General features: G+C 37.1%; 1 protein-coding gene across 4 annotated transcripts in view; it reads right to left on the reverse strand.

Annotated features, from left to right (window-relative positions):
- Positions 1–26946, reverse strand: part of LOC150106214 (neuroglian-like) — an 888579-nt gene that overhangs the window by 549444 nt on the left and 312189 nt on the right. For all 4 annotated transcript variants that reach the window (XR_016548353.1, XM_090393042.1, XM_090393040.1 and 1 more), the window contains one exon: positions 19311–19464. Coding sequence is in view for 3 of the 4 variants with exons in the window: in XM_090393042.1 (XP_090249168.1) it covers positions 19311–19464 (154 nt within the window). In the remaining variant the exon portion in view is untranslated. The remainder of the gene's footprint in view (positions 1–19310; positions 19465–26946) is intronic.

Below are 26946 nucleotides of genomic sequence, written 5' to 3' on the forward strand. Positions count from 1 at the left end.
ATGATGTGAAGCTGGGAAGGATTATTAGTAATAGTGCAGATGCAGCAGCCCTGCAAGAGGATTTGAATAAGCTAGATAGAAGGGCAAATGAATGGGGTTGTCAGTTTAATGCAGCAAAATGTAAGGTCTTGAGGTTTGGGAAACATCGATGGGACACTGCATACTCTATGGGAGGAGTTATACTGGAAGAAGTAGGGGAGACAAGAGATCTGGGGTTGATGATTGATAGAAACCTCAAATTTAGAGGACATATTGCAAAGGTGGTGAAGATAACACAGAGGATTGCTGCAATAATGAGAAGGATGCTGACTTGCAGAGATAAAACGGTTATCATTCCGTTGTATAAGACCCTGATTAGACACATTAAGACTATTGTTCTCAGATTTGGTCCCCAGGATTTGAAGGGCATAAATTAACTGTGAAAAGGGTTTCAGGACTGTACAATGATAGTTATGAGGATCAGCTGAGGGAATGTGGACCAGTGTTTGGTGGATAGAAGAAGGAGAGGTGATATGATTGAGACTTTTAAACTGTTGAGAGGTGGTTACAGGGTTGATACTGAGGAGTTCTTTCTCTTGGTTGAACAGCGGGAAGGAGTGATGACATGAGGCCATCCCTGGAAGTTACAAAAGGAAACTGTGAGCAAGAGGGTGAGGAGTGGTTTCTTTGCATGGAGGGTGGTTGAATCATGGAATGCATTGCCTGATGGAGTAGTGAGAGCAAGAACGGTCAATGAGTTTAAGCAGTGGTATGGTAGACTTTGGGGGGACCTCGCCTCGATGAGTCTTGATAGACTTTGTGTTTCTTAGGAAGGACCTCCCACGATGAGTCTTTTGACTCAAAGGAGGCCTGAATAATAATAATAATAATAATAATAATAATAATAATAATAATAATAATAATTTCTTCCAAGGATGCAAACTCTAGAAATTGAAATTACAGGATGTGAAGAGCTAGAAAGATTTACTCTTTCATGCAGCATGGTGGAATCAAATATTTTGTTCTACTTAAAGATATGGAAAATAAACTATTACAGGATTTTATTTCATATTAATCCCTATAATGGTAGGAGCTAAGTTAGAACAGTGAAAATTGAAAGATTTCCAATAGAATATTAGAAAATAGTGATGAAATCATTGATGGGATAATATCAATAACATAAGAAAGGGTATCTCAAGAAAAAATCCCAACTGGTTTTCTGGTGAGGTCATCTTCACAATGAATGTGAAGACCCCCCCCCCCTTTACCAAATTTTGTCAACCTCAGTACAACTTGAGTTATGATGGTAAACCATCCCATAATGCCGAGACAGTGCCTGCATTGTGGTTCATAGGATTGCTTCAGAAGCAACTGCCCCTGAGGCTAAATTATTATTATTATTCCTGACATCCCCAAGGAGTCTGAAGACTCATCACTGGAGGACACCTACAACTGTCTCAACTACTACACCGAACCTCTATTACGAATCATCTCTGTCAACGCCATCTACCGCCCACCTCCACCACCACCACAACTAGTAAGCTATGTCTGTAAATTGCATGTGTTCTGAAGGGCCGATTTGTCTGTATAAATTTGTCTCTAGACAGTAAAATGTTTTAACTGTCTAGAGATTGGACATAAAAGTGTCTTAATCTCTCTCAGAAATGCAAAAATTCTGAACACAACATCACATTACTGCTTGTCATTTTAAAACTTTTACCAAAAGAGTTAGGAGCACTGGTAAAATCTATTAGAATAGCATATACGTTGAAAGCAAATAAAGAAGAGTCCATAGATGTTCTAAGTCAGTTTAACATGGAGGCACTTTCAAACAAACTATACTTGATAAAATCACAAAACATGCACAAAAGTATCAACCTGAGAGTAGCCCAAAAATTCCAGAAGAGTAAGAGCCAATTAGGCCACACATGGACACAACAGTCCATGTGTGGCCTAATCAAAGCCTCATGCAATGGAACAAGAATCTCCCTACTTCTACACATCAGTGTCCTCCACATCATTCCCAGAAGCCTTTGTGTTGTCTTCACAATTTTGGCTATGTGTCCCCTAAATTTCAGATCCTTATCCACTATCACCCCCAGATCTCTTATTAGGTATTGACATTCCCAAAAAAGTGGAATTATAAGGGATGATTAATGGAAGCTCTGTAGTTAACCAACATCAAAACATTGAGTAGATGAGCTGTGCTTGAAAGATGTTGACAGTGCATGGAAATTCATAAGGCAATATCTTACACAAGCAGTGTATAACTGCATAACAGGGGTTAAGCAAGTAAATAGCATAGGAGTGAAATTGATGAACCATGAAATCAAGCAAGCTGTTGGAAAATAAAATGCTATGGAGGAGGTACAATACAGTTGGTGGAGATCCGTGAAGAGTATAAAGTACAGACCAGTTAATGTTAATACTTTATCAGCATATACTATACTGTTGTAAATGAAGCTGAGCAGCATATAGGAGGCAAGTATTAGGAGAATTGGAAGTGAAAGAATCAGAGGTATATCAGGTGTTGATTGGATCAGGTATTAATAAGGCTGCGGGAATGGATAAAATATTGTCACACATATTGTGAAGAACATGGTAAAGAAAGAAAAGGTGCAGTACGAGCTTAGATTGGCTGGTCAGGCCAAGATTAAATGTAGGAAATTCTTCTGCTATATAGAAAAAAGAGAAAGAATAATTATGGCAAGTTGATGCTGGCAGATAGTCATGGCAGCAGAGTGATCATTGCAAAGGGTATAGTGGAATTATTGAATGACCATTTAGTAATACTTGATTATTAATAACTTTATATGCTGATAATGTGCTGATAGTGAGCACTTTATCAGCATGTACCATACCGGTGTAAATGAAGCTGAGCAGCATACAGGAGACAAATATTAGGAGAATCAGAAGTAAAAGAATCAGAGGTGTATCAGGTGTTGATTGGATCAGGTATTAATAAGGCTGTGGGAATGGATATTGTCACATATTCTTAAGGAATGTGCACAACACTAGTTTTGTCCTTTAGCTGGTTATTTTATGAAAGCCTTGCAGAATATAAAGTTCCAAAGAAATGAAAAGAAGGCAAAATAGTACCACTCCACAAGTATGGTTCTATGACAGAAGTTTCAAATTATATATGAGTCTGTATAACTGCATTTGTAGTCAAGCTATCAGAAAGATTGGTTAGGAATAGAACACAAGACTGTGCTGATGAATATAGCATTCTTTATAATGGTTAGCATTCATTTGTAAAGGATACGTTTTGTTTTAGCAATTCACTTGCATTTTATGAGAAGTGACGAATATGTTAGATAAGGGAGAATTATATACAGTGATATTCTTGGAATTAGCAAAAGTATTTGGTAAATTACAACGTGTGAACCCAGAATTCTGTTCTTGGGTCATTGCTGTTTAACTTGTTCGTGAATGATACATTATGTTGACTGACTTGGGGATCTTCTGTTATTTACTAATGATGCAAAGTTGGGGAGAATTATAAGTAGCATTGCTGATGTCTATTCTCTCTTCAGGAAGATTTGAATAGACTTTTAACTTGGACAAAGGAGTGGAGTTACAATTTTAATATCAATAAGTGCAAGATGAACTAGCAAAAAGAAAGAAAGCTGCATGGCTATCATTCAACAGACTAAAAGAAACACTTACTGATCCAAATCTTGACATCTCTGCGAAGGCAAAACTATTTAATAGTGACATTCTTTCATCACTCACATATGGATCAGAAACATGGAACATGACAAGAAAAGAAGAAGACTCTCTCTCAGAATAACTCAGTGTGCAATAGAATGCAGGATTTGTAACATCAGCAAAATGGAACATGTTAGAAACACGGAACTAAGAAAGAGATCAGGCATAAAAGATGTGGTAACTGCAGTATATGAAAGAAAGATGAGATGGGCAGGTCACATAGCCAGACTCAGAGATAACAGATGGACATATAGAATACTCAACTCGCAACCAAGAATAAAGAGAAAACCTGGAAGTTCACCTACAAGATGGGAAGATCCACTAGTGAAATCTATGGGTATAACATGGAAAAGAGAGGCTCAAGATCGAGATCATTGGAGGCATCTTTGTGACCTGCACTCATGGAGAAATCCTGAGTGAAACAGAGGTCGATCAAGATAATCAAGTGCAAGATATTGCATTTTGGATTGCAGGCTGTGTAATATATTGATGGTGCTGTACTGCAGGAAGTGGATGATTATTAAAAACAACACGTAAGTCCACAGTAATAACTTTAATTAATAAATTATTATTAATATTATTCAGGCCTCCAAGGAGTCAAAAGAATCATCGAGGGAGGTCCTTCCTAAGACATAAAGTCTGTCAAGACTCATTGAGGGGAGGTCCCCCCCCAAGAAACACAAAGTCTATCATACCACTCTTTAAACTCACTGACCATTCTCGCTCCCAACACTCCATCAGGCAATGCATTCCACGGCTCAAACACCCTCCACACAAAGAAACCACTCCTTACCCTCTTATTCACAGTTTCCTTTCGTAACTTCCAGGGATGGCCTCTTGTCATCACTCCTTCCCGTTGTTCAACCAAGTGAAAGAACTCCCCAGTGTCAACCCTGTAACCACCTCTCAACAGTTTAAAAGTCTCAATCATATCACCTCTCCTTCTATCCACCAAACTCTGTAGTCCACATTCTCTCAGCCGATCCTCATAACTATCCTTGTACAGTCCTGAAACCATCTTTGTCATCCGTCTTTGTATCCTTTCCACAGTTAATTTATCCCCTTCAAATCCTGGGGACCAAATCTGAGAACAATAGTCGAAGTGTGGTCTGATCAGAGACTTATACAACGGAATGATAACCCTCTTATCTCTGAAGGTCAGTGTCCTTCTCATAATAGCAGCAATCCTCTGTGTTACCTTCACCACCTTTGAATATGTCCCCTAAACTTCTGGTTTCTATCAATCATCAACCCCAGATCTCTTGTCTCCCCTACTTCCTCCAGTATAACTCCTCCCATAGAGTATGCAGCATCCCATCGATGTATCCCAAACCTCAAGAACTTACATTTTGTTGCACTAAACCGATATCCCCATTCATTTGCCCATCTATTTAGCTTATTTAAATCCTCTTGCAGGGCTACCACATCTGCACTATTACTAATAATCCTTCCCAGCTTCGCATCATCCGTAAACAACTGAATATCCCCCTGCAATCCACTGGCTATGTCATTGATATAAAGGTTAAACAATATAGGTCCTAGTACTGAGCCCTGTGGGACCCCACTTGTAACCCTCTGCCTCCTTGAAACTGCTCCACGATAAACAACTCTCTGATACCTATCAGACAGCCAATCCTGAATCCAGTTGACCAATCTGACATCCAGACCCATGTGCTACAACTTAAAAATCAGCTTATCATGTGGCACCCTGTCAAATGCCTTCGCCAAGTCTAAAAAAATTGCAGTATATGCCTTTCCCTCATCTAATGTTCTTGTAACTTTATTATAAAAGGCTAGCATATTGCTAAAACAAGAGCGTCCTTTCACAAATCCATGTTGATTCTCACAGATAACATTACCCTCATCTGCCCAATGCTGTATACGGTCCCTCACTATTTTCTCCAAGATCGTAACAGCTACTGATGACACACAGACTGGCCTATAATTAGACACTTCCAGTCTGTTACCACCCTTATGCAATGGCACTATCTTACCTTCCTTCCATTCCCTGGGCACCTTTGCCAAAGCCAGACTTTCATTGAAAAGCCATGTTAAAGGCACTGTCAATTCCCTAGCACATTCTCTCAAAACTCGTGATGAAATACCATCCAGTACCACAGCTTTACTGATATCCAGCGTACTCAGTATTTGAAACATACTCTCCTCCTGTACCTATAAATATCGAACCTGCTCTACCGCTCTAGTATTAAAACTGACTCCTCCAGGATGAAATACTCCAATAAAGTGGTCATTGAACAATTCCACTATGTCCTCTGCATCAGTCACTCTATTCCCATTTTTATCCCACAATATCATTCTTCCACAGTCATTTCTCCTCCTACTGGTGACATAGCTAAAAATTTCCCTAGGATTTTCTTTGGAACTTAGGGCCAATTTCCTCTCATATTCCAGTTTCGATTTCCTTACCACACTAGTCATTCTTCTGGCCTGTGTCTTATATTCCTCATGCATCTCTTCACCTGTCTCCTTATATCTCTTCCATAGCCTCTTTTTTGCATGCAATTCCTGTTTAATATTGTTTGTCATTCACTTTACTCCAAATTGCATCCTCTTCTTCACTCGTGGTATACAATTTACCATTGCTGATAACAAATATTCTTTCACAATTTCTCATGCACTAGTGATATCCCGGCCTTCCAATTCCTCCCTCCATGAAACTTCCCGAAGTTGACGTCTAAGACTATTATAATCACCTGCATTATAATTCCACATAAGTTCCCGTCTCTTTGATACTCCTGCATGTCTATTCATTTTCCAAGTCAACACCATATGGTCACTCTCTCCAACTGGTGGGAGAGACGTCAACTCAGTTATTACCAAATCTTCTGATGCTATAACCAAATCCAAAACTTTTGAACCTCTTGTTCCCTCTGTTACATGTTGCCTAAGACATTTGTCCCTCAAGAATTCTAGAAATTCCATTCCCCTATTGCTACATGCATCTTCCTCTCTCCAATTTATACTACTGAAGTTAAAATCTCCCATAACAATCATTCTTCTTGCACTTGCCAAACTTAGCTGTCTAAACATCTCCTGGTCCCCATCCTCTGTGCTCCTGGGTCTGTAGCAACACCCCACTAAATATCCTGTCTTGCCTACCTCTACCTCACACCATATGCTCTCAAAATCATTTGTCTCACTTCCTTCCAAATTCTCCACTCTTAGAGGACATAGGTCATCACTTATCATAAGCAGTACCCCACCACCACGCTTTCCCCTCCTATCCTGATGAAAAATGCTATACCCAGCGACTTCTATTCTTGTTGTTATATCCCCTTCTGTTAACCACGTCTCAGTGATCACAATAATTTTTGGCCAGGCTGATGCTATCTGCGCCACCAATTCCTCTCCCTTATTCCGGATACTCCTGGCATTAGTATAAAGCATATAAATGCCATTGTTTCTATACCCAGCATTATCCCTTCTAGACTCTACTGGGCTCAGTGTTACCTGACATTGTCTCCCTTCTCCCAAGTATCCATTCCCACAAGAGGCCACCCCTGCTATCATCCTCCCTGGGATACACTGACTCGTTCAGAACAGCAATCTCTCCAGATGCCTACATCTTTCCTCATTCAAATGTAAACGGTCTCTTGCATACAATTCCTCTCTTTCTTCAAACGCACTCCAAGCATCCACATATACCAGTCCTCTCTTGTCACACATTCTCGCTATTATGCCATTCAATATCACCGCTCTTCTGCTCAGCTCATCATTTTCATACCTAGGCAACACACACACTATTTTTCCTCTCTCTGTCTTCTTCCGTGCAGTCTTAAGCAAAAAAGGTAAATATTTCATACTAAAACTAATAGTACTTCTTCAGTGTTACAAACAGATAGGAATTGAATACAACTAACAAACATTTGGTGGATCACCTATTAAAATACAATGTTGTCGCGAGCTAGGAAATGAAAGAAATTAATAAATAATTAATATTTAAGATAATTAGTTTTTTAATGATTACATAAAATAAAATGTCTCCCAGATCTTCGAAAGAGAGAGAGGCAATCATTTCGATTTAAATTCGGTCGGTGTAAAATAGCTTCACATCTTTCTTTAAAGAGGCATTCATATTTGAACCTGCATCTATGAAGGAGAATTGCTTTATCCCACTGGATATTATGGGTAGTGGTAATACTGTGTTGTGCTAGACCAGACTTCTGAGGTTTGTTATAATCAATATAATATTGATGTTCTTTAATTCTTTTTTCCACAGAACAGCCAGTTTGTCTAAAATAAGAAACATTGCAATCACAAGGAATTTGCTAAATGCCAGCCAAAACCGGGATGACAGTTTATCTTTTGTAGAAGGCAATAAGGGAGAAATTTTGTTGATAGGAATATAAGTAGGAATCAATTGGTACTTTTTTAAAATTCTACCTATAGGTTCTGAGATTCCTGGAATGTAGGGGATTGGAACTCTGCGAACTGTTGAAGAAACCTCAGGTATTGGAACATAAGATTCAATTATATGTTGGATTTGATTAGGGTGGCAATTATTAGATTCCATTAACTTTTTAATGATGGAAAGTTCTTTCGGAAGATTTCTGGAGAAGAGCAAACTTTATGTGCCCTGTTAATTAGAGATTTAAGAATGCCAAATTTTTGAGATGTGTGGTGAGCAGACTTTTTATGAATGTATCTGCCAGTAAATGTGGGCTTTTGAAAGATGCTTGAAGATAAGGTACCAGAAGCGAGTAAGCAGGATGTCCAAAAATGATAAAGTACCAGCATTTTCCTTTTCCATGGTGAATTGGATATGAAGATGAAGGCTATTTATCTGTTGCAGAAAGCTCATCTTCAGTGTGTGACCAAACGGCAAAAACATCATCGACATAACGATACCAAAGAGATGGTTGAGGGTGAATAGATGAAAACGTAGTCTCTTCGAATTGTTTCAAAAAAACTTTACAAGGTAAACTTCGAGCACGTATTTCCTTCCTCAAAAAATGTCGTGATACGCAAGTTATTCCTACATTTGCTAGGTTTAAAAAAACAATTCGGTCTCCTGGAGCCCACTCTGTTTACATTCGTGCAAGTTTCTCCTTAATTCATATCCAACTTCGTACTGCCAAAAAAGAATTAGCTTCTAATATCAAGTCAATTTTGGATCTCTATGAAGAAATTTCAACTGTTCTTAATGATGAATTACTAAATATTGTTCTTCGTTTATCAAAGAAATCTGTAACTCGTTCTTACAAAAGAAAGTTTCACAGACTTATGCAAAAATATAATTCTTTATATCACAGGCAAAAGAAAAACTTAACCTCTGACATCACTTCTACTAAAAAATGGATGCAGGTTCAAAAGGCCTTGATTTTGCAGTTATTCCTACACGCATTCCGTATCTTGACATTTTATATAATATAGAACGCAATCTGTCTGGACTTTCTAGCGACGATGCTAATAAACTTCGTTTTGAAGTTGCGACTTCGTTATTTAAAAGCAAATTAACTCCATGCAATTTATCAAATGCTGAAATCAAACGTCTAACTTCTTTCGGAAGAGATAATAATATATCTATTTCTAAGGCCGATAAAGGAAAAGCTATTGTAATCATGAATAAGACTATGAGACAAAAGTATCCAGTCTTTTAGAAGACACCTCTACCTACAAAGAGATCATGCATAATCCTACAAATTCACAGATTAAACAATTAAATAAATTACTTGATGAGGTCATCAGTTGGGACCCAAATTATGTGGATAAATTACGCACCTACTTTGGAAGATCTCCCTGTCTATATGGTCTCCCGAAAATCCATAAAGAAGGCTACCCAGTATGACCAATCATGAATTGCATTGATTCTCCTACTTATCGAATTGCAGAAGTCTTGTCTCATTCTTTAAGTGCTCTCACTGGACATTCCAGATCCTACATAAAAAATTCAACAGATTTCCTGAAAAAAATCAAGGATTTAAAAATCAAAGAGTCTGAGTTGTTAGTCAATTTCGACATTGTATCTCTGTTTACCAATATCCCATTAGCCGACACAGTCATACCCTCCAGATATCGCAAAGATTTTCGAATTTGTTATCCACTCAGGTTATTTTAGTTGGAAAAATAAGTTGAAGGTACTGCCATGGGTAGTCCTTTGGCTAACTATTTTTTGAAACAATTCGAAGAGACTATGTTTTCATCCATTCACCCTCAACCATCTCTTTGGTATCGTTATGTCGATGATGTTTTTGCCGTTTGGTCACATACTGAAGATGAGCTTTCTACAACAGATAAATAGCCTTCATCCTCGTATCCAATTCACCATGGAAAAGGAAAATGCTGGTACTTTATCATTTTTGGACAGCCTGCTTACTCGAACTTCTTCTGGTACCTTATCTACAAGCATCTTTCGAAAGCCCACATTTACTGGCATAAAAAGTCTGCTCACCACACATCTCAAAAATTTGGCATTCTTAAATCTCTAATTAATAGGGCACATAAAGTTTGCTCTTCTCCAGAAATCTTACACAAAAACTTTCCATCATTAAAAAGTTAATGGAATCTAATAATTACCACCGTAATCAAATCCAACATATAATTGAATCTTATGTTCCAATACCTGAGGTTTCTTCAACAGTTCGCAGAGTTCCAATCCCCTACATTCCAGGAATCTCAGAACCTATAGGTAGAATTTTAAAAAAAAGTACCAATTGATTCCCACTTATATTCCCATCAACAAAATTTCTTCCTTACTGCCTTCCACAAAAGATAAACTGTCATCTCTGTTTTTGGCTGGCATTTACCAAATTCCTTGTGATTGCAATGTTTCTTATTTTGGACAAACTGGCCGTTCTGTGGAAAAAAGAATTAAAGAACATCAATATTACATTGATTATAACAAACCTCAGAAGTCTGGTCTAGCACAACACAGTATTACCACTACCCATAATATCCAGTGGGATAAAGCTATTCTCCTTCATAGATGCAGGTTCAAATATGAATGCCTCTTTAAAGAAAGATGTGAAGCTATTTTACACCGACCGAATTTAAATCGAAATGATTGCCTCTCTCTGTCTCTCTCGAAGATCTGGGAGACTTTTATTTTATGTAATCATTAAAAAACTAATTATCTTAAATATTAATTATTTATTAATTTCTTTCATTTCCTAGCTCGCGACAACATTGTATTTTAATAGGTGATCCACCGAATGTTCGTTACTTGTATTCTATTCCTATCTGTAACACTGAAGATGTACTATTAGCTTTAGTACGAAATATCTACTTTATTTATTAATTAAAGTTATTACTGTGGACTTACGTGTTGTTTTTAATGATTATGCTATGCCACAGGTTCCTCTAAAAATAGGAAGTGGATGACATTTGAGATTTCGGAGTGATAGTTTGATAGTAGACTGAACATTAGAGGGCACACTGCAAGTGTTGGAAAGACTGGACATTATAGTGTAGCTGTGATACTTTATATGGTGACACAATTGTGTCATGGTATAAAGCACTGGTCAGACCACGCTTGGATTATTGTGCTGGGATTTCATCACCTGGTTTTCAAGGTGGTGTGGAAACATTGGAGGCTTGGTTCAGAGACAATTGACAAAGACAATATCAGGACACTAATACTGGTTATGGAGAGAGTTTGAAGAAATGTGGATTGCGAAGTTTGGTGGATAGGATGTGTTGTTAATACAGGGAGTATTAATAATTTTAAAATTCAGTATGATAGATTTGTTGTCAGTTGAATGAATCTCCCACCATGAGTCTGTTGACTCCATGTATTGTACAATAATCATAATAATAATAAGATGGAGAATGTTGTGGATCATAAACTCACACTTAGAAGAATTTCTGGATTATGAGGAACCATTTCATACAATTTAAGAAAAAAATAACAAAATCACTGACAAAAAATTCTCTTATCATGATGACTATCTATATGACAAGAAAATAACTAATCTCCAAATCAAGAACAGTAGCTATAAAACTGAAATGATGGTCAGGAACTGCAAATAGCTAAATTTATAAGAAGCAGGATACACGATTGCTCCTTCACAAATTGGAGCCCTCATCAGATTCATTCAAAATCTAGTATAATCTCCAATTATACTTTTAATCATATCATCCCTTCTGCATCTCATTAAATGTATGAGGATTCCACAGTTCTGTTCCTACACGATAATATCAGGTTCTTTCTTCTCCAAGAGACATATTTCTGCAGACATATGGATCTAAAATCCTTAACAGATAGATACCTACTTCTGTCTCATTGGAGCTTTTGAAGATGTAATAGGGCCGGAGTAGGGAATTTTATTCTTCAATCCCCTTCTTGGGTCATTCTTAAACATTCAAAGCTATGAAGAAGGGTGAATCTTAACAACAGAGTAGAAATATGGATGTGTAATAAAGTTTATAAATATATATGCTCCATACATTGGAACAGTTAGATGAAAGTTATTTCTGAAGGTCACCATATAAGCCATACTTATATGGTGACCACTATATCATAACAGCTAGAGATTGGAAATCTAAGGAACTCCACATTAGAGAAAACAGGAGGTGACCCCAGGAGTGGTAAACTAAGATACATACAATCATGCAAAGGTTTTTGTGGTTAAGAAGTTCAATTGAATTATTCCGGTTTTGTGACCACATTTTTATTTTTTAAAAAAAAAAACTGTTTTTTAAAACTAAACAAGCACTAATAAACAAACCCGACAAGTTTCATTAGTCGTCAGACTAACATCTTCAGGGGTAAAGAGAACTAACAGTTTAAAGCACAAACTATAAGAAATTACGAAAAAACAAGTTCATTTGTTGGTATTATGAACATCAAAAAAGTTTGTTAAAAAAAAAAAACTAACAACATCTATACAATTGTTAATCCGTATTAGCTGGAAACAATGCTATTTGATGTTGTGTTCTGTGGTTCACTTTCACTCTGTCCGAGGTCTGAACTGGGTAAATTTTTAATAAATGATGACCAAACTTGATTTAAAATCAAACCTTGGTTTTTGTTGCATTGTGTAGGAATTTTAATCATATTTGCTGCCTCTTTGAATTTGCTTTATCTTTATGCTTTATCTCTTTACCCCTGAAGATGTTAGTTTTTTTTTTATTTAATTAAATGAACTTTTTTGATGTTCATAATACCAACAAATGAACTTGTTTTTTCATAATTTCTTATAGTTTGTACATTAAACTGTTAGTTCTCTTTACCCTGAAGATGTTAGTCTGATGACTAATGAAAACTTGTCGGGTTTGTTTTTTAGTACTTGTTCAGTTTTAAAAAAACAGACTTTTTTAGTACAAATGTGGTCACAAAATTAGGATACATACAGTAAAAAATATGACTTGACAATGCTCAACAAGTATTGTTCAGCATATGGAGGATTTCAATCCAAATCTATAGGTTTAGACTTACATTAATCAAGATATCGGTTTCTGTCTTGATCAACTTTATATCTCTTCTTTCCTCACACAGTGAATCTTGATAACATGCCAGATTATAATCTCCTATCCTATCTTTGGCTTTAACAGTTACCTAAGTGCCCACAGCCTTCCAAGTATCCTTGGATTTCCTAACCGTAATATGAGGATAAGGCAGTTGCCCCCTATGCCTCTAAGTATTCTTGTCTGTAAATTGCATGTGTTCGACTGGCTGGTTTGCCTGTTCTGAGGGACAAAAAACCCGAGTTTCCGGGAGAAAAAAAACCGTCTACCTCCATATGAGACTGGCTAACTCACCTTTAGTTTGAAGAGACAAGATAAAGGTTCCTCGCATCACTGACGAGAATTGAACCTAGGTCTTTCCAACCAGAGGGCTTCATCTAATTTCCACCAAACTCCATATGCTCTGTTCCAATTGGAATGATGTTATCTGGGACTGGGATACATTCCTGAAATTGAAAGAATCGATAAAACCAAACAGAACATGATTGAATGGAGAAAGGAATATGCTTTCCTCAAAAGGAAAAAGTTAAAAGACCTGTATAAACAAAGAAGCCAGTTCATAGCAAGCCAACACAATGGTATAGAATGACAATATCATCAGAAACATCAATGTAGAAACAGAACCGGAAAGGCAGAAACAAGTGGAAGAAACAAATTTCAAAAGAACACAGTCGAAATTAGTGCATAGCCTTTAGCTGCTTTTTATAGTAGACAGTTCAATAAATTCCATGAAGAAAGGACTATCACAAAATTCTGTGTGGATGGTGAAGACAGGTCCACCATACAAGATATCTTGACTCCTTCAAAAACACAACGAACATCTGTATGACGACAACGGTACTGAGAGAAACTGTAATGCTCGAATATTAATGCTTTTCTTGATAAGCATATCCAAGATAAGCTCAACAGACTTATTACAGCAGTTGAAGTTACTACAGCCTATAAAAAATGTCAGACAAGAAAATCCCCAGGACCTGATGGTCTAGGGACAGAACTTTATTGAAACTAGGATTTTATTTTTCCAATTCTAGTTATACTCTTTCTTTCCTCTCTACAGGTCATACAACAAGTTAATCTGTAGCAAGCCATACTATCCTCATTCAAAAAGCTAACAGAGATTATACTTTAATCAACAACTGGTGGCTTAATTCGCTGTTTAATACTGACTAGAAGATTTTTTTTCACATTATCAACAATAAGATAAAAAGTAGGAATAAGATAAATAATTAAAAGCGCACAAGTGTGTATTGAATTACATGCTAACCTATAAAATTTAATTTGTTTCTGCTACATGATCTACTCTGCCTAGTTAACATGAAAAAGCTGCTAATGGCAGTACTCTCATTGGATCTTACTTAAGCATTTTATAATATCTGGCATTCCTCTCTGTTCCACATCTTCCAGCAAACAGGAGTGGACAAACGATTACTACCTGTCATTAAAGGAGCCTGTGCCAACACAACTACCCGTCTCTTAGTTAATTACATGGATAATTATTACAATAATTACATTGATGTGAAGTTGTTATTGAAGTTAATATAACATCCATATAATTATTCTAATAATTATCCATGTAATTAACTGGATACTATTATAATAATATGGAAATGAAGCTGATATTTTTGATATATTTTATCTGTGGGTTCCTATCAAACCCAGTCAAAATTCAAAACAGGAGGCAAGCAAGCTCCCATGCTCTTTGTATTAGTTTTGAAACCATTGTTTGCAAGAAGTGGACAATTTGTATGCTGTGCAAGGAATAACAGATCTTTCTCTACTCTGAAAGAAAAAGCACATGTGTACAATGCATTACGAATTTTGAAGGCTAATGATTCAACAGACATCTTATTTGCAAAAATAAGATATTTTATTTGATGATTTGATAAAAATTCAGCAAAATCAGTGGACTAACTGCTAATACGGATAAGACAAAATTAAAAGAGTTTGGAAGATACGATCTCAGAGGCATCATCTTTTGTATTAATCCCCAAGAGAGAATCCCTCACTATACTTGAAATTCCTCTCTTCACCCATCCAATATTACCAGTTAAAGAACTTATACACAAAAAACACTGAAACCTTAGAAGACTGAAAAAGTAGACAACTCTCCTTTTCTTCTAAATCATAATACTTAAAACGATAATCTTTCCTGCTCTGCTCTATATAATAAATATTACAGACATTACAGAAGCTGAAGAACAACAATTATATAGTAAACCTCTGCAATTTTGTTGGTCTATCCAATACAAAGAAGTTAAAAAGAATTTTTTTCAATCAAAGAAGCATAGAGTCTTAAGGTTTCCAGTATTAAAATTCTGATATTTAAGCAATAGAACCTCAGAAATCCATAAAATATTACAGACTAATCATATAAATGCAGATTTTCTCATATACTTACTACTGAGTTATCACCTTCAGCTATTTTTATTATTATTATTATTTAGGCCTCCAAGGAGTCAAAAGACTCATCGCAAGAGGTCCTTCTTAGGAAACACAAAGTCTACCATACCACTCCTTAAACTCATTGACCGTTCTCTCTCTCACCACTCCATCAAGCAATGCATTCCACGGTTCAACCACCCTCCATGTAAAGAAACTCTCCTCACCCTTTTGCTCACAGTTTCCTTTCGTAACTTCCAGGGATGGCCCCCTTGTCATCACTCCTCCCCGCTGTTCAACCAAGTGAAGGAACTCCCCAGTGTCAACCCTGTAACCACCTCTCAACAGTTTAAAAGTCTCAATCATATCATATCACCTCTCCTTCTTCCATCCACCAAACTCTGCAGTCCACATTCCCTCAGTCAATCCTCAAACTGTCTTTGTTATCCACCTCTGTACCCTTTCCACAGTTAATTTATCTCCTTCAAATCCTGGGGACCAAATCTGAGAACAAAGTCTAAGCGTGGTCTGATCAGGGTCTTATACAATGGAATGATAACTTTTTTTTATCTCTGCAGGTCAGCGTCCTTCTCATTATTGCAGCAATCCTCTGTGTTACTTTCACCACCTTCGCAATATGTCACTTGAATTTCAGGTTTCTATCAATCATCAACCTCAGATCTCTTGTCTCCCCTACTTAGTAGACAACTCTCCTATTTGTAATAAAAGATTACAATGACTTAAGTGCTAAGGTTGTTTTTGAATATTACAGCATTCTGTGCTTAACTGTAAGGCTGCAACAACATTCTTTCCTGTAATAACAGTGGAACTCTGTATTAGAAAATAGTTAACCTGTTAGAGCACAAAATTCCACAGTGTTGTACTAACAATGACACTCTGTTCGATAATTTACTGAAGTATGAAGAAGACCCTAAAATGAGGGATAATGTTTGGAGAACTGCATATAGCAATTGCATTAGTGAGTTGGATAGGTAATTAGCGCTCTCAACTAGCAACTAGGTATGAGCAAGTTGTGTATGGGAGTGCAGTATTGTTATTCAATTAGTATATTAAAGATATACTAATTGCTGGCCTGGTTGGCATATCTGCTCTCCAGCCAAAAGTCTGCGGGCTTGGATCCTGCCATGGGCATGGATGTTTGTGATTGTCTGTGAAAATACTAGTAGTGGTGGGCAGCAGATGGCATTGGTGCAGATGATGCAGTTCACTGGAGTTGGTGGATTGAGTAGTGGAGACAGAGAATTGTAGAGTGCTCTCCCTTGATGAGTCTTTAGACTCCTTGGAGGTGCCACGTAATAATAATAATAACATTGAGATTGGTTTAACTGGTGATATATAACTGTTTGCCAATGATACAAAACTGAGGAGAGTGATGAGGAATCAAGCAGATGTGGACTTACAGGAGGACTTGAACAGACTGCATGTGTGGGAAATAGTATAGTATTGTCAGTTCATATCAATGTTGCAAAGCATAAGGTTCTAAAATTTGGTAAACAAAAGTTTTTGGGATGTAAAATGTATACTTTGCATCCTCAAGTATAAACTTGATGGGAAAATTTTGTGGGGAAAAGAGACCTTGGAGTTCTTAACGTGCAGAAATAATGGAGGTTGTGAAGGCCTCGTCAGCCCTTATATTCATTACTGTGCACAGATTTGGTCCACTGGTTTTCATGGTGATGAGAATATATATATATATATATATATATATATATATATATATATATTGAAAAGGGTCCAAAGAAAATTTAGGTGGTAACTGGTCTTTGGGATATGGTGACAGATTGAGAGAATGCCATTTGCAAAGCCTTGTGAATAGGAGGAAGAGAGGGTGTGTGTTTGAATCATTTAAATTGGTAAAGGGTTGTTACCGGGCTGATGTGGAAAAAATTATTTATAGAATGGGAGAAGGGTTTTAAAACAAAGGGACATCCCTTTGTAAGTAGGGACATAAAGAGTAGGTTCTTTGTATGGGTTTGTGAGCAAAATCCTTTGTCTGGCAGATACATCAAATTACTTTAAAGCATGGTTTGATGGGCTTTGTGTGTAACAGCATGTATCTCCTGCAGTGCGTCTTTTGACTCCATGGAGGTCTGATATTAATAATAAGGATTTTTTTTTTTTTTCAAAGAATGGAGAGAGAAAAAAATAGAAGTAGAATATGAGGCCATCCCTAGAAGTTTTATAAGAAGGCTATGAGCAAGGAAGTGAAGAGCAGGTTTGTTGCATTTGTGGAAAGTGGAATGCATTCCCTGAGAGTGTGGTATGTGCAAAAATACTAAACGTGTTTAAGCCACTGTCTGATGAATGATGTGTGTGTGAAATTAGGATCTCCCTCAATGGGTCTTTCAACTCTGTAGAATTCTGATGATAATGATACAGTAGAAATAATAAAAAAATAGTAAAAGGAAGCAGTGTTACATGATATTTCCTATTTTCCTCCAAAATATTTCCTATTTTACATATTTATGCTATGAAGGAGGTCTGCTATATGAATGAATAATTAATGCAAAAAAGATTTGGCTGGATAATCTGCTATAATTAATGCATTTGTGTCTTGTTCCCAGACACAAATTTATTAACTGTCACACACAATTCAAATAAATAAAAATCTTTTACAATCAGTATATTATATGACTACAGTTGCATACTACTATGCTGGTACAATTCTAGTACAAAGAGGAAAAGAAGGGGAGAGTGATATATAAAAAATTATATGCAGTAAGGTACTCAAGAGGCTCACTAGAGATATGATGTAAGAGAAAGCATCTATTACTGTTACAAATATACTATATGGTGCTTTGAAAACACAGTATTTCTATAAATGAGGTGCTACCCAAAAGTTTGGGTAATTTGACCATAAAAAAAAAAAAAAAAACCTAATGCTTAGTTTCCACTATCTTATTCAAAGTAGTCTCTTTGGGATATACATATAGCGATCCCAGCAGTTTTTTTCCATGATTTCAAACATCCCTAGAAGTCCTCAAGTGTGACTGTGTTGAGCATCTCATGCAATTCTGCCTGGATCTCCTCATTTGAATCAAAATAACACCCTTTCAGCCAGAATTAAATCTTGGGGAATAGAAAAATGTTATAGGGGGAAGGGTCAGGCAAATAAGGAATATGGGGAATGAGCATCATGTTTTTAGAAACCAGGAACTGTTGAATAATGAGTGATATGTTGTCATAGTGGAGAACCTGGTCATTGTTTCACTTTTCTGGACATTTGTGTCAAATGCTCTTCCATAAGTACTTCAAAACCTCACAGTAAAATTTGCATTTTGCAGTTAGATCAGGAGAAAGGGGAGGAATTCCCACCAGACAATTCCTTGGATGAAAAAAAAACATTGATAACATTGTGGCAAACTTGACGACCTTTTCTTTTTTCAGCCCAAATGATTCCTTAAGCATTTGGTGGTTTCTGTAGAAGATTTTTTGATGCTGATGCAAAATTTGATGCAAATTTTTTGCTTCTTAAAATCTGCCATTTCAATTGGAGAAGAGCATCACAAAATTTCACATGACCCAAGAACCCAGCCTCTCAGCTTGCCAGCTGTTGGCATACTGATTCAGAAAGGATACTGATCACCCCGTATAGTGGCAGAAGGCTGTACTGCAACCAGTTCGTGCACACTATTCAAATTCCCCTAACTTCATAGTAGCACCTTATATTATATAGTTTTAAAAAATTGCAGTAAGCCCAGAAAGAAGTAATAAAATAAAAAAGAACTAAAAAAAAAAAAAAAGATGCTCTTGCATGAATAATGTTCAAATTTTAAAATGCATTTGTGTTTTACCTATTTATACTACGTAGGGCTCCACTATTTGACAGAATAATCCAAAAGATTGTAGGTTTAGGGAAACCAGAAGGAGGATTGCAATCTAAAGTGAGAGGATCTCCTTCCATTACATACACTTCTTTGGGATCTTCATCAGGAAAGGAATTGAGTTCTGTAATTTAAGAGAAGCAAATGATTAAAATAGTTTTCATGGAATATTCTCCATTATTCTAAAGTGACACATACCATTATAACATGTCTTACTATGGACAAACAGGAAGATTTCTAAATAAACCATCTCTGAACATCAAGACCACATCCATCTTATCAAACCTCACAAATCTGGTCTCGTACAACATGGAATTGAAAATAGTAACCACAGGATCTAATGGCAACACACCAAGCTACTACATCGATCCATATATAAACATGAGTATTTGTATAAAGAAAGTACTGAAGCCTTATGGCACAGACCCAATCTTAACCGTAATGACTATCTCACTATCTCAAAAGTTTGAGAAATTGTTATCCTCAACTGTATAAAATAAAATTATCGGTTTTAATTTAATTTAGTTACAACCCAATAGTATTTAGTCCTTAAACATGATACTGTATACATAGAGGAATTCCAATGTAAGTATGTGCACTAATGTTTTTTTTTTTACTGTAATTCCTATTGTTGTTTATAACTGTACTGATAATGTCTTATGATATTTAAGATGAAATATTTATATAATATTAAAAAGTTAATTACTGTGGCATATGCATGAATTTATAGTTATTCCATTTGTTATTCACTCACAAGCAAAAATTCTACCTTACCATTCTTGCTAACCATTCTTATTAAACTTTTGGTGTCCCCTTGTTCTCTTCCCTCCTGCCATGCACTAAAGAATGACCGCTTCATCTAACCTATAAAATCCTCTTCGTAACTTATATAATGCTATCATAACTTCTGTTTCTGCCTATTAACCAAATGTTGCAACTGAAAAGCTAACCTTCTATCTATTCTCATACTGAGCATTCCACAGACTCAAAAGCTTCTTCTTCTTCTGCAGCTTCTCCCACTTAAGTGGGGTCACTGTTGATAATGAGTCTCCTCCACACCTTCCTGTCTTGGGCTGTCACCACATCCAAGTTCTTCATCCTTAAGTCCTCTTCTACCAGCTCCCTCCATCTCTTCTTTGGCTGCCCACGCTTCCGCCTTCCTTGCACATCCATCTACATGACCCTTCTTTCCTCCTCATCACATGACCAAACCATCTCAACCTTGCCTCCTGTATTTTTGCTCCTAAGTTCGTAACTTTCACTGTTCCCCTGACATAGTCATTTCTCAGACGATCCTTTCTGGTCACACCGCACATCCTTATCTACAATATCTATATCTACAATCTATATCTACAAGATGGTTTCAGTACTGTACAATGTTAGAAAATTACAGAGACATATTCATAATATGTCTCCATAATTTTCAGACTCAAAAGCAGATAACCATAAATATTAATCCTTTCTTTTAAGCTTACATGGTGATCCGAATGCATTTTTGAAAATTATGGAGACAACTACCGTGTTTGAATAAAAACTTTAGTTTAATATAACTAAAATTTTAGTTATATTAATTTATAATTAATAAGTTAATTATAAATTTATAAAATTAAATTATATATAAATAAAAAAATATATATATAAATAAAATTATATTAACTTATTAATTAATAAGTTATATTATATTAATTAAGATTTTAGTTATATTAAACTAAAGTTTTTATTCAAACACTGTAGTTGTCTCCATAATTTTCAAAAATGCATAAATATTAACTTCTCATCTCCATAAAACCCAAGACCAGATCTGAGAAAAATAATCCAGATGTGGACATATCAAAGCCAACTTTCTAGAGAAGGATTATCATTTCCTTATTCCTATTCAACAGTGTGTATTTTTCAACATGTAAGTAATACTTTGTTCATTTAATCCACTCTTGCATCAATTCCAAAATAGGAGAGCATTCCTATTCAGGAATTAAGGCAAAAAAAACATCGCTGGAAAGTAAATGGTTATAAAAACTAAGCATGATAACAGAATTAACCTTTTTTCAAAACTTTACCAGAGAACACTCCTATACACCATTAATGAAGAAATTAATGAAATATGTAGGATACTTGTGACATAAAGACTGCATAATATAATCACATAAACACAAGAAAGATAATTAATTAACCAAATATTTTGGTCTGGAAATAGTAGACCATCTTCAGTGGCACTACAAGAACACTTTTAAAATATATAAACAAGGTGGAATACTAACAATAGATCTAATAACTAATATTTAAGGAATTGACAGCGTATACTGGAAATATAGATTAAATAAACTTTAATATACACTTTCCGATATTTCGGCGAACGTCACGTTGCCATCTTCTTGGGAACTTACTAAAAAGACACGTGCACACAAGTACTAATACAACAAATGAGACTGAGGCTAGGACGCTAGCGTTTTCCTAAAGTCCTGATGGTGCCCCCTGGCGGGCTATATTGGTAGTTCTTGGCCTTTGGGCTGAAGTTCTTTTGATAAAAGTTTCCCAAATTTGGGGCAGTTTCATGCATCCAAATTTGTTGAGGTTTGGCATGTTCCTAAGGGCCGAGGCTGATTCCATGAATAGTCTTTCATACTTGAACTTGCTGCGGTGTATTACTGTGGCTTTCTTCCATCTTATTCCGTGGCGAGTATCCAGAGCATGGTCTGCAAGCCCAGAGTGGCTGTACTGGTGAAATCGGATGTAATCCTTGTGTTCTGAGATTCTGATATTTGCTGTCCTGCCTGTTTGGCCAAATAGGTCTCCTCCCTATTCACGAATGTCCCTCTCAAAGAAACCTTAGAGCTAATCCAAGCTAAATTTCCTCCCGATATCTCAGCCCTATTTCAGTTTACAATGAACTCAGGCTATTTCGTTTGGCAGGAAAAATTCTACAAACAGATAGAGGGGACAGCCATGGGTTCACCACTTTCCCCACCCTTGGCCAACTTTTTCATGGAGATGTTTGAAGAGAAAGCCTTAAACTCAGCCCCACAAAAACCTACCATATGGCTTCGCTATGTTGATGATGTTTTCGCTATTTGGCCACATGGCCCGGATTCACTCCTCTCCTTCCTAACACACTTGAACAACCAACACCCTAGAATCAAATTCACCCTGGAAAAAGAGGAAAACAATAACCTCCCCTTCCTAGACACACTAGTCACCCGCCAACCTGATGGAACCTTGGTTTTCTCAGTTTATAGAAAACCCAACCATACAGGCAGATACATTCACCAACAATCCCCCCCCCCCCTCACAACAATATGGAGTTATTAAAACATTATTCAACAGGGCAAAAATAATCTGTTCTAATGATCAAGCCCTAACCACTGAACTAAATCACATCCGTGACACTTTCTCAGCCAACGGCTACCCCCTCCAAAAAATCCAAAAAATACTTAACCCAGTTATCCACAACCCACCACCCCCCTCCCCTTCACAAAAAAGATTACTCTAAATCCATCACTATTCCATACATCAGAGGCACCTCAGAAAAAATCAATAAAATCTTAAAAAAACATGACTTGACCACCTGTTACAGACCACATAGAAAACTGGCATCCCTTATCCGCTCCACCAAAGACCAACCACTTCCCCTAGACCTACCTGGTGTATACCAGGTCCCTTGCAGCTGTAAACTGTCCTACTTTGGCCAAACAGGCAGGACAGCAAATATCAGAATCTCAGAACACAAGGATTACATCCGATTTCACCAGTACAGCCACTCTGGGCTTGCAGACCATGCTCTGGATACTCGCCACAGAATAAGATGGAAGAAAGCCACAGTAATACACCGCAGCAAGTTCAAGTATGAAAGACTATTCATGAAATCAGCCTCGGCCCTTAGGAACATGCCAAACCTCAACAAATTTGGATGCATGAAACTGCCCCAAATTTGGGAAACTTTTATCAAAAGAACTTCAGCCCAAAGGCCAAGAACTACCAATATAGCCCGCCAGGGGGCACCATCAGGACTTTAGGAAAACGCTAGCATCCTAGCCTCAGTCTCATTTGTTGTATTAGTACTTGTGTGCACGTGTCTTTTTAGTAAGTTCCCAAGAAGATGGCAACGTGACGTTCGCCGAAATATCGGAAAGTGTATATTAAAGTTTATTTAATCTATATTTCCAGTATACGCTGTCAATTCCTTAAATATTAGTTATTATGTCTAACCAGCGTATAAGCCTCTCAACAAGAATAACAATAGATCATTTAAAAATAGAACAAGCCGTGTGATGTTATATCACAAATTTCCGTTGTATAAGACCCTGATCAGCCCATACTTGGACTATTGATTTCAGATTTGGTCCCCCAGGATTTGAAGGGGAGAAATTAACTGTGGAAAGGGTACAAAGGCAGATAACAAAGATGGTTTCAGTACTGTACAATGTTAGTTATGAGGATCGGTGAAGGGAATGTGGACTGCAGAATTTGGTGGATAGAAGAAGGGGAGGTGATATGACTGAGAATTTTAAACTGTTGAAAGGTGGTTACAGGGTTGACACTAGGGAGTTCTTTTGCTTGGTTGAACAGCGGGAAGGAGTGATGACAAGAGGCCATCCCTGGAAGTTACAAGAGAAAACTGTGAGCAAGAGGGTGAGGAGTGGTTTCTTTGCATAGAGGGTAGTTGAACCATGGAATGCATTGCCTGATGGAGTGGTGAGAGAGAGAGAGAACGGTCAATGAGTTCAAGGAGTGGTATGATAGACATTGTGTTTCTTAGCGGGGGGGGGGGGGGGAACCTCTCCTCGATGAGTCTTGATAGACTGTGTTTCTTAGGAAGAACCTCCCACGACGAGTCTTTTGACTCCATGTAGACCTGAATAATAATAATATGTGGAACTACAAGGCAGGTGATTATGATAAACTAGGAAGGCAGCTTGAAGCAGCACCATGATATAAAGATCTGCAAGGGAAGGATGTTCACAATGCATATGCATAGGGGATAGTCAAGGGTTATCTGGAGGAAGCAGTATCATACTGTATACCCAAGGTCAGGAAGGTAGGAGTTAGATGGATGAGTAATATCATTAAGCACGAGCTTCAAACAAAGAAAATCTTGTGATGGAGAAATGTGACCAGCTAACTCAAGCAAGAAAGCTGACCAGAATGGTAAGGATGCAAAATCAGATTATGAGAAGAGATTAGCTGAATAGGTGAAAGGAAATCCCCATAAGAGTGGGTTTTTTTTCATTTATGTGGAAAGTAGGAGGAAGAATGAATTTCAAAGGATAACCGTAATGAGTGCAGATGGTAGAGCAGTCACAGAGGTGGACAAATTGTTGAGCTACTGAGTGATCATTTTGCAAGGATATAGCTTCCATTAAAGACAATGTTATAACAGAGGGTGACAAGGACTTATGTGAGAACAGAGGTTCATGAATTGAAGGTACTTAAGATATTGCACAATCTGAATGCAAATACAGCTGTGGGATTGGATAGGATAACGGCTTGGGTTTCACAAGAATGTGCAGGGGAAATGGAGATAACTTTGACTAGTCTTTTTAATTTAAGTCTGAGTTCTGGTGAAGTCCCAAGAGAGCGGAAGAAGGGCAAAATAAATCCCTGGCATACAGGAGAATCTAAGTCTGTGGTAGCAGATCATAGACAAATTATAGTATCTCAGGAGTAGTGGTAAAAGTACTGGAAAATTTGGTTAAAAAGAGCATTCGGGAATGGGTGGATAAGAATATGATATTCTATGAGGGAGCGCATGTCTTTGTGAAGGGTCAATCATGCCTTAGTAATCTACGATTTTTTTATAATTGAGCGACAGCTAGTTGGATTAAGACTCAGTGTTTCTCAACCTTTTTTAGATCATGCCCCACCTCAACGTTTCAAAGATTTTGATGCCCCACCTCAACATCTCAAAGATTTTGATGCCTCCCCCTCTAGCATAACAGTCAGCTAAGTTCTGAAAAAGTATAATATAAATATATATAAATATGTACATGTAATTCAAATATATTAAAAATATATTTGAATTATTCAAAATATTCAAATTCCCCCCCCCCCCGTGTGGGGTCGTACGCCCCACGTTGAGAAACACTGGATTAAGTGAATGGCTACACAATGATACTACTGTATTTTGCAAAGTCTTTTGACAGGATACCGTGTGGAACTCTGATCCCTCTGTTGAGTAAACTGCAACAAATGGGGATGGATATGAAATTGGTGATAAGGATATTGGGGTGGCTGGACGGATACCAAGAAGTAGTATATAGAGCAGAATCCAGGAGAAGGCAGGTGACTAGTGGTGTAATGAAGGGCTCTGTGCTGGGACTACAGCTGTTTAATTTGTACATAAATAATATAGGAAATAATTTGAAGAAGATATTCAGTTGTATGCCGATGATGCAAAGGCATAAGTTATGCATTTTGGAATACAAAGATTACATGCTGTAGACCTTGAGGGAACTCTACTCCAGGAAATTGATGAAGACAGGGATCTGGGGGGTTTTAGTAGATAGAGAGCTGAAATTTAGAAGACATATTGCTAAAGTAGCCATGGTCACTCACAGGATTACTTGGTTATTAAAGAACAAATCTAGATTACTGTGCTTGGGTCTGGTCACCTGGGTTTCTGAGAGATGTAGAAGTGGTGGAGAGGATTCAGAGGCGAGTCACCAACATAGTGAGTGATCTGTGGAAAGTTCTCTATGAGGATAAATTAAGGATTTATGGATTGCAAAATTTGGTTAATAGGTGAAATAGGGGGGGGATATGACAGAAACATTTAAGTTACCTAAAAGATTTTATAGGACTGATGCAGGGGAAAATGTTTCAGCACTTGGGTAGTGGAGGTAGAACAAGAGGTCATCTCCGGATTTTGGGTAAGAGTGTGGTTAACAAGAGTGTGAGGACTAGATTTTTTTTATTGGAGAGTGGTGAATGAATGGAATGGGTTGCCTGAGTCAATTGTGAATGCTTTGTCTGTTAACAGTTTCAAGGTGAGGTATTGTAGATATTGTGTTGACAGTTATTATTATTATTATTCAGGCCTCCATGGAATCAAAAGACTTATCGTGGGAGGTCCTTCCCAGAACACACAAAGTATAGCATACTACTCCTTGAACTCATTTACCTTGAATTCATAAATAATATCAGAAGCTACCAAAGTGATCATGTCTCCCTAAAAACCTATGAACATTGGAACCAAATTTGCAGACTTCACAGATCATCGACTTTACAATATGATGACACTATCAGGAAAGAAATAGGTCTTGATCAGCTAAATGTCCACATAAACAAAGAACCTCTATTTTCCAGTCCTTTACCTTCAAATACCTTCATAAATCTAAACCTTACCAAACTCTGTACAAAAAAAGAACCAAAAGAAATGCTTAAAGAAAAAGGCCTAAATACCATCAACCTTCTTTCATCCTCCAAACAGGTTATTTGTTATACCGATGGATCATCAGACACCAATATGATTAATGGAGGCGCTGGTGTTCTCCTTCTACTCCCGAAAGGTGAAAAACTTTCAATAAAAGTTGGATCTTGGAGAATCGCTTCCAATTTTACCAGCGAACTCTACGCAATAATTAAAGCACTAGAAGCCTACTTAAATCTATCA

The sequence above is a fragment of the Typopeltis vanoorti genome, chromosome 5, assembly GCF_054136105.1.
Source record: "Typopeltis vanoorti isolate ZY-2024b chromosome 5, IOZ_Tvanoo_1.0, whole genome shotgun sequence".
NCBI classification, from domain to species: domain Eukaryota; kingdom Metazoa; phylum Arthropoda; class Arachnida; order Uropygi; family Thelyphonidae; genus Typopeltis; species Typopeltis vanoorti.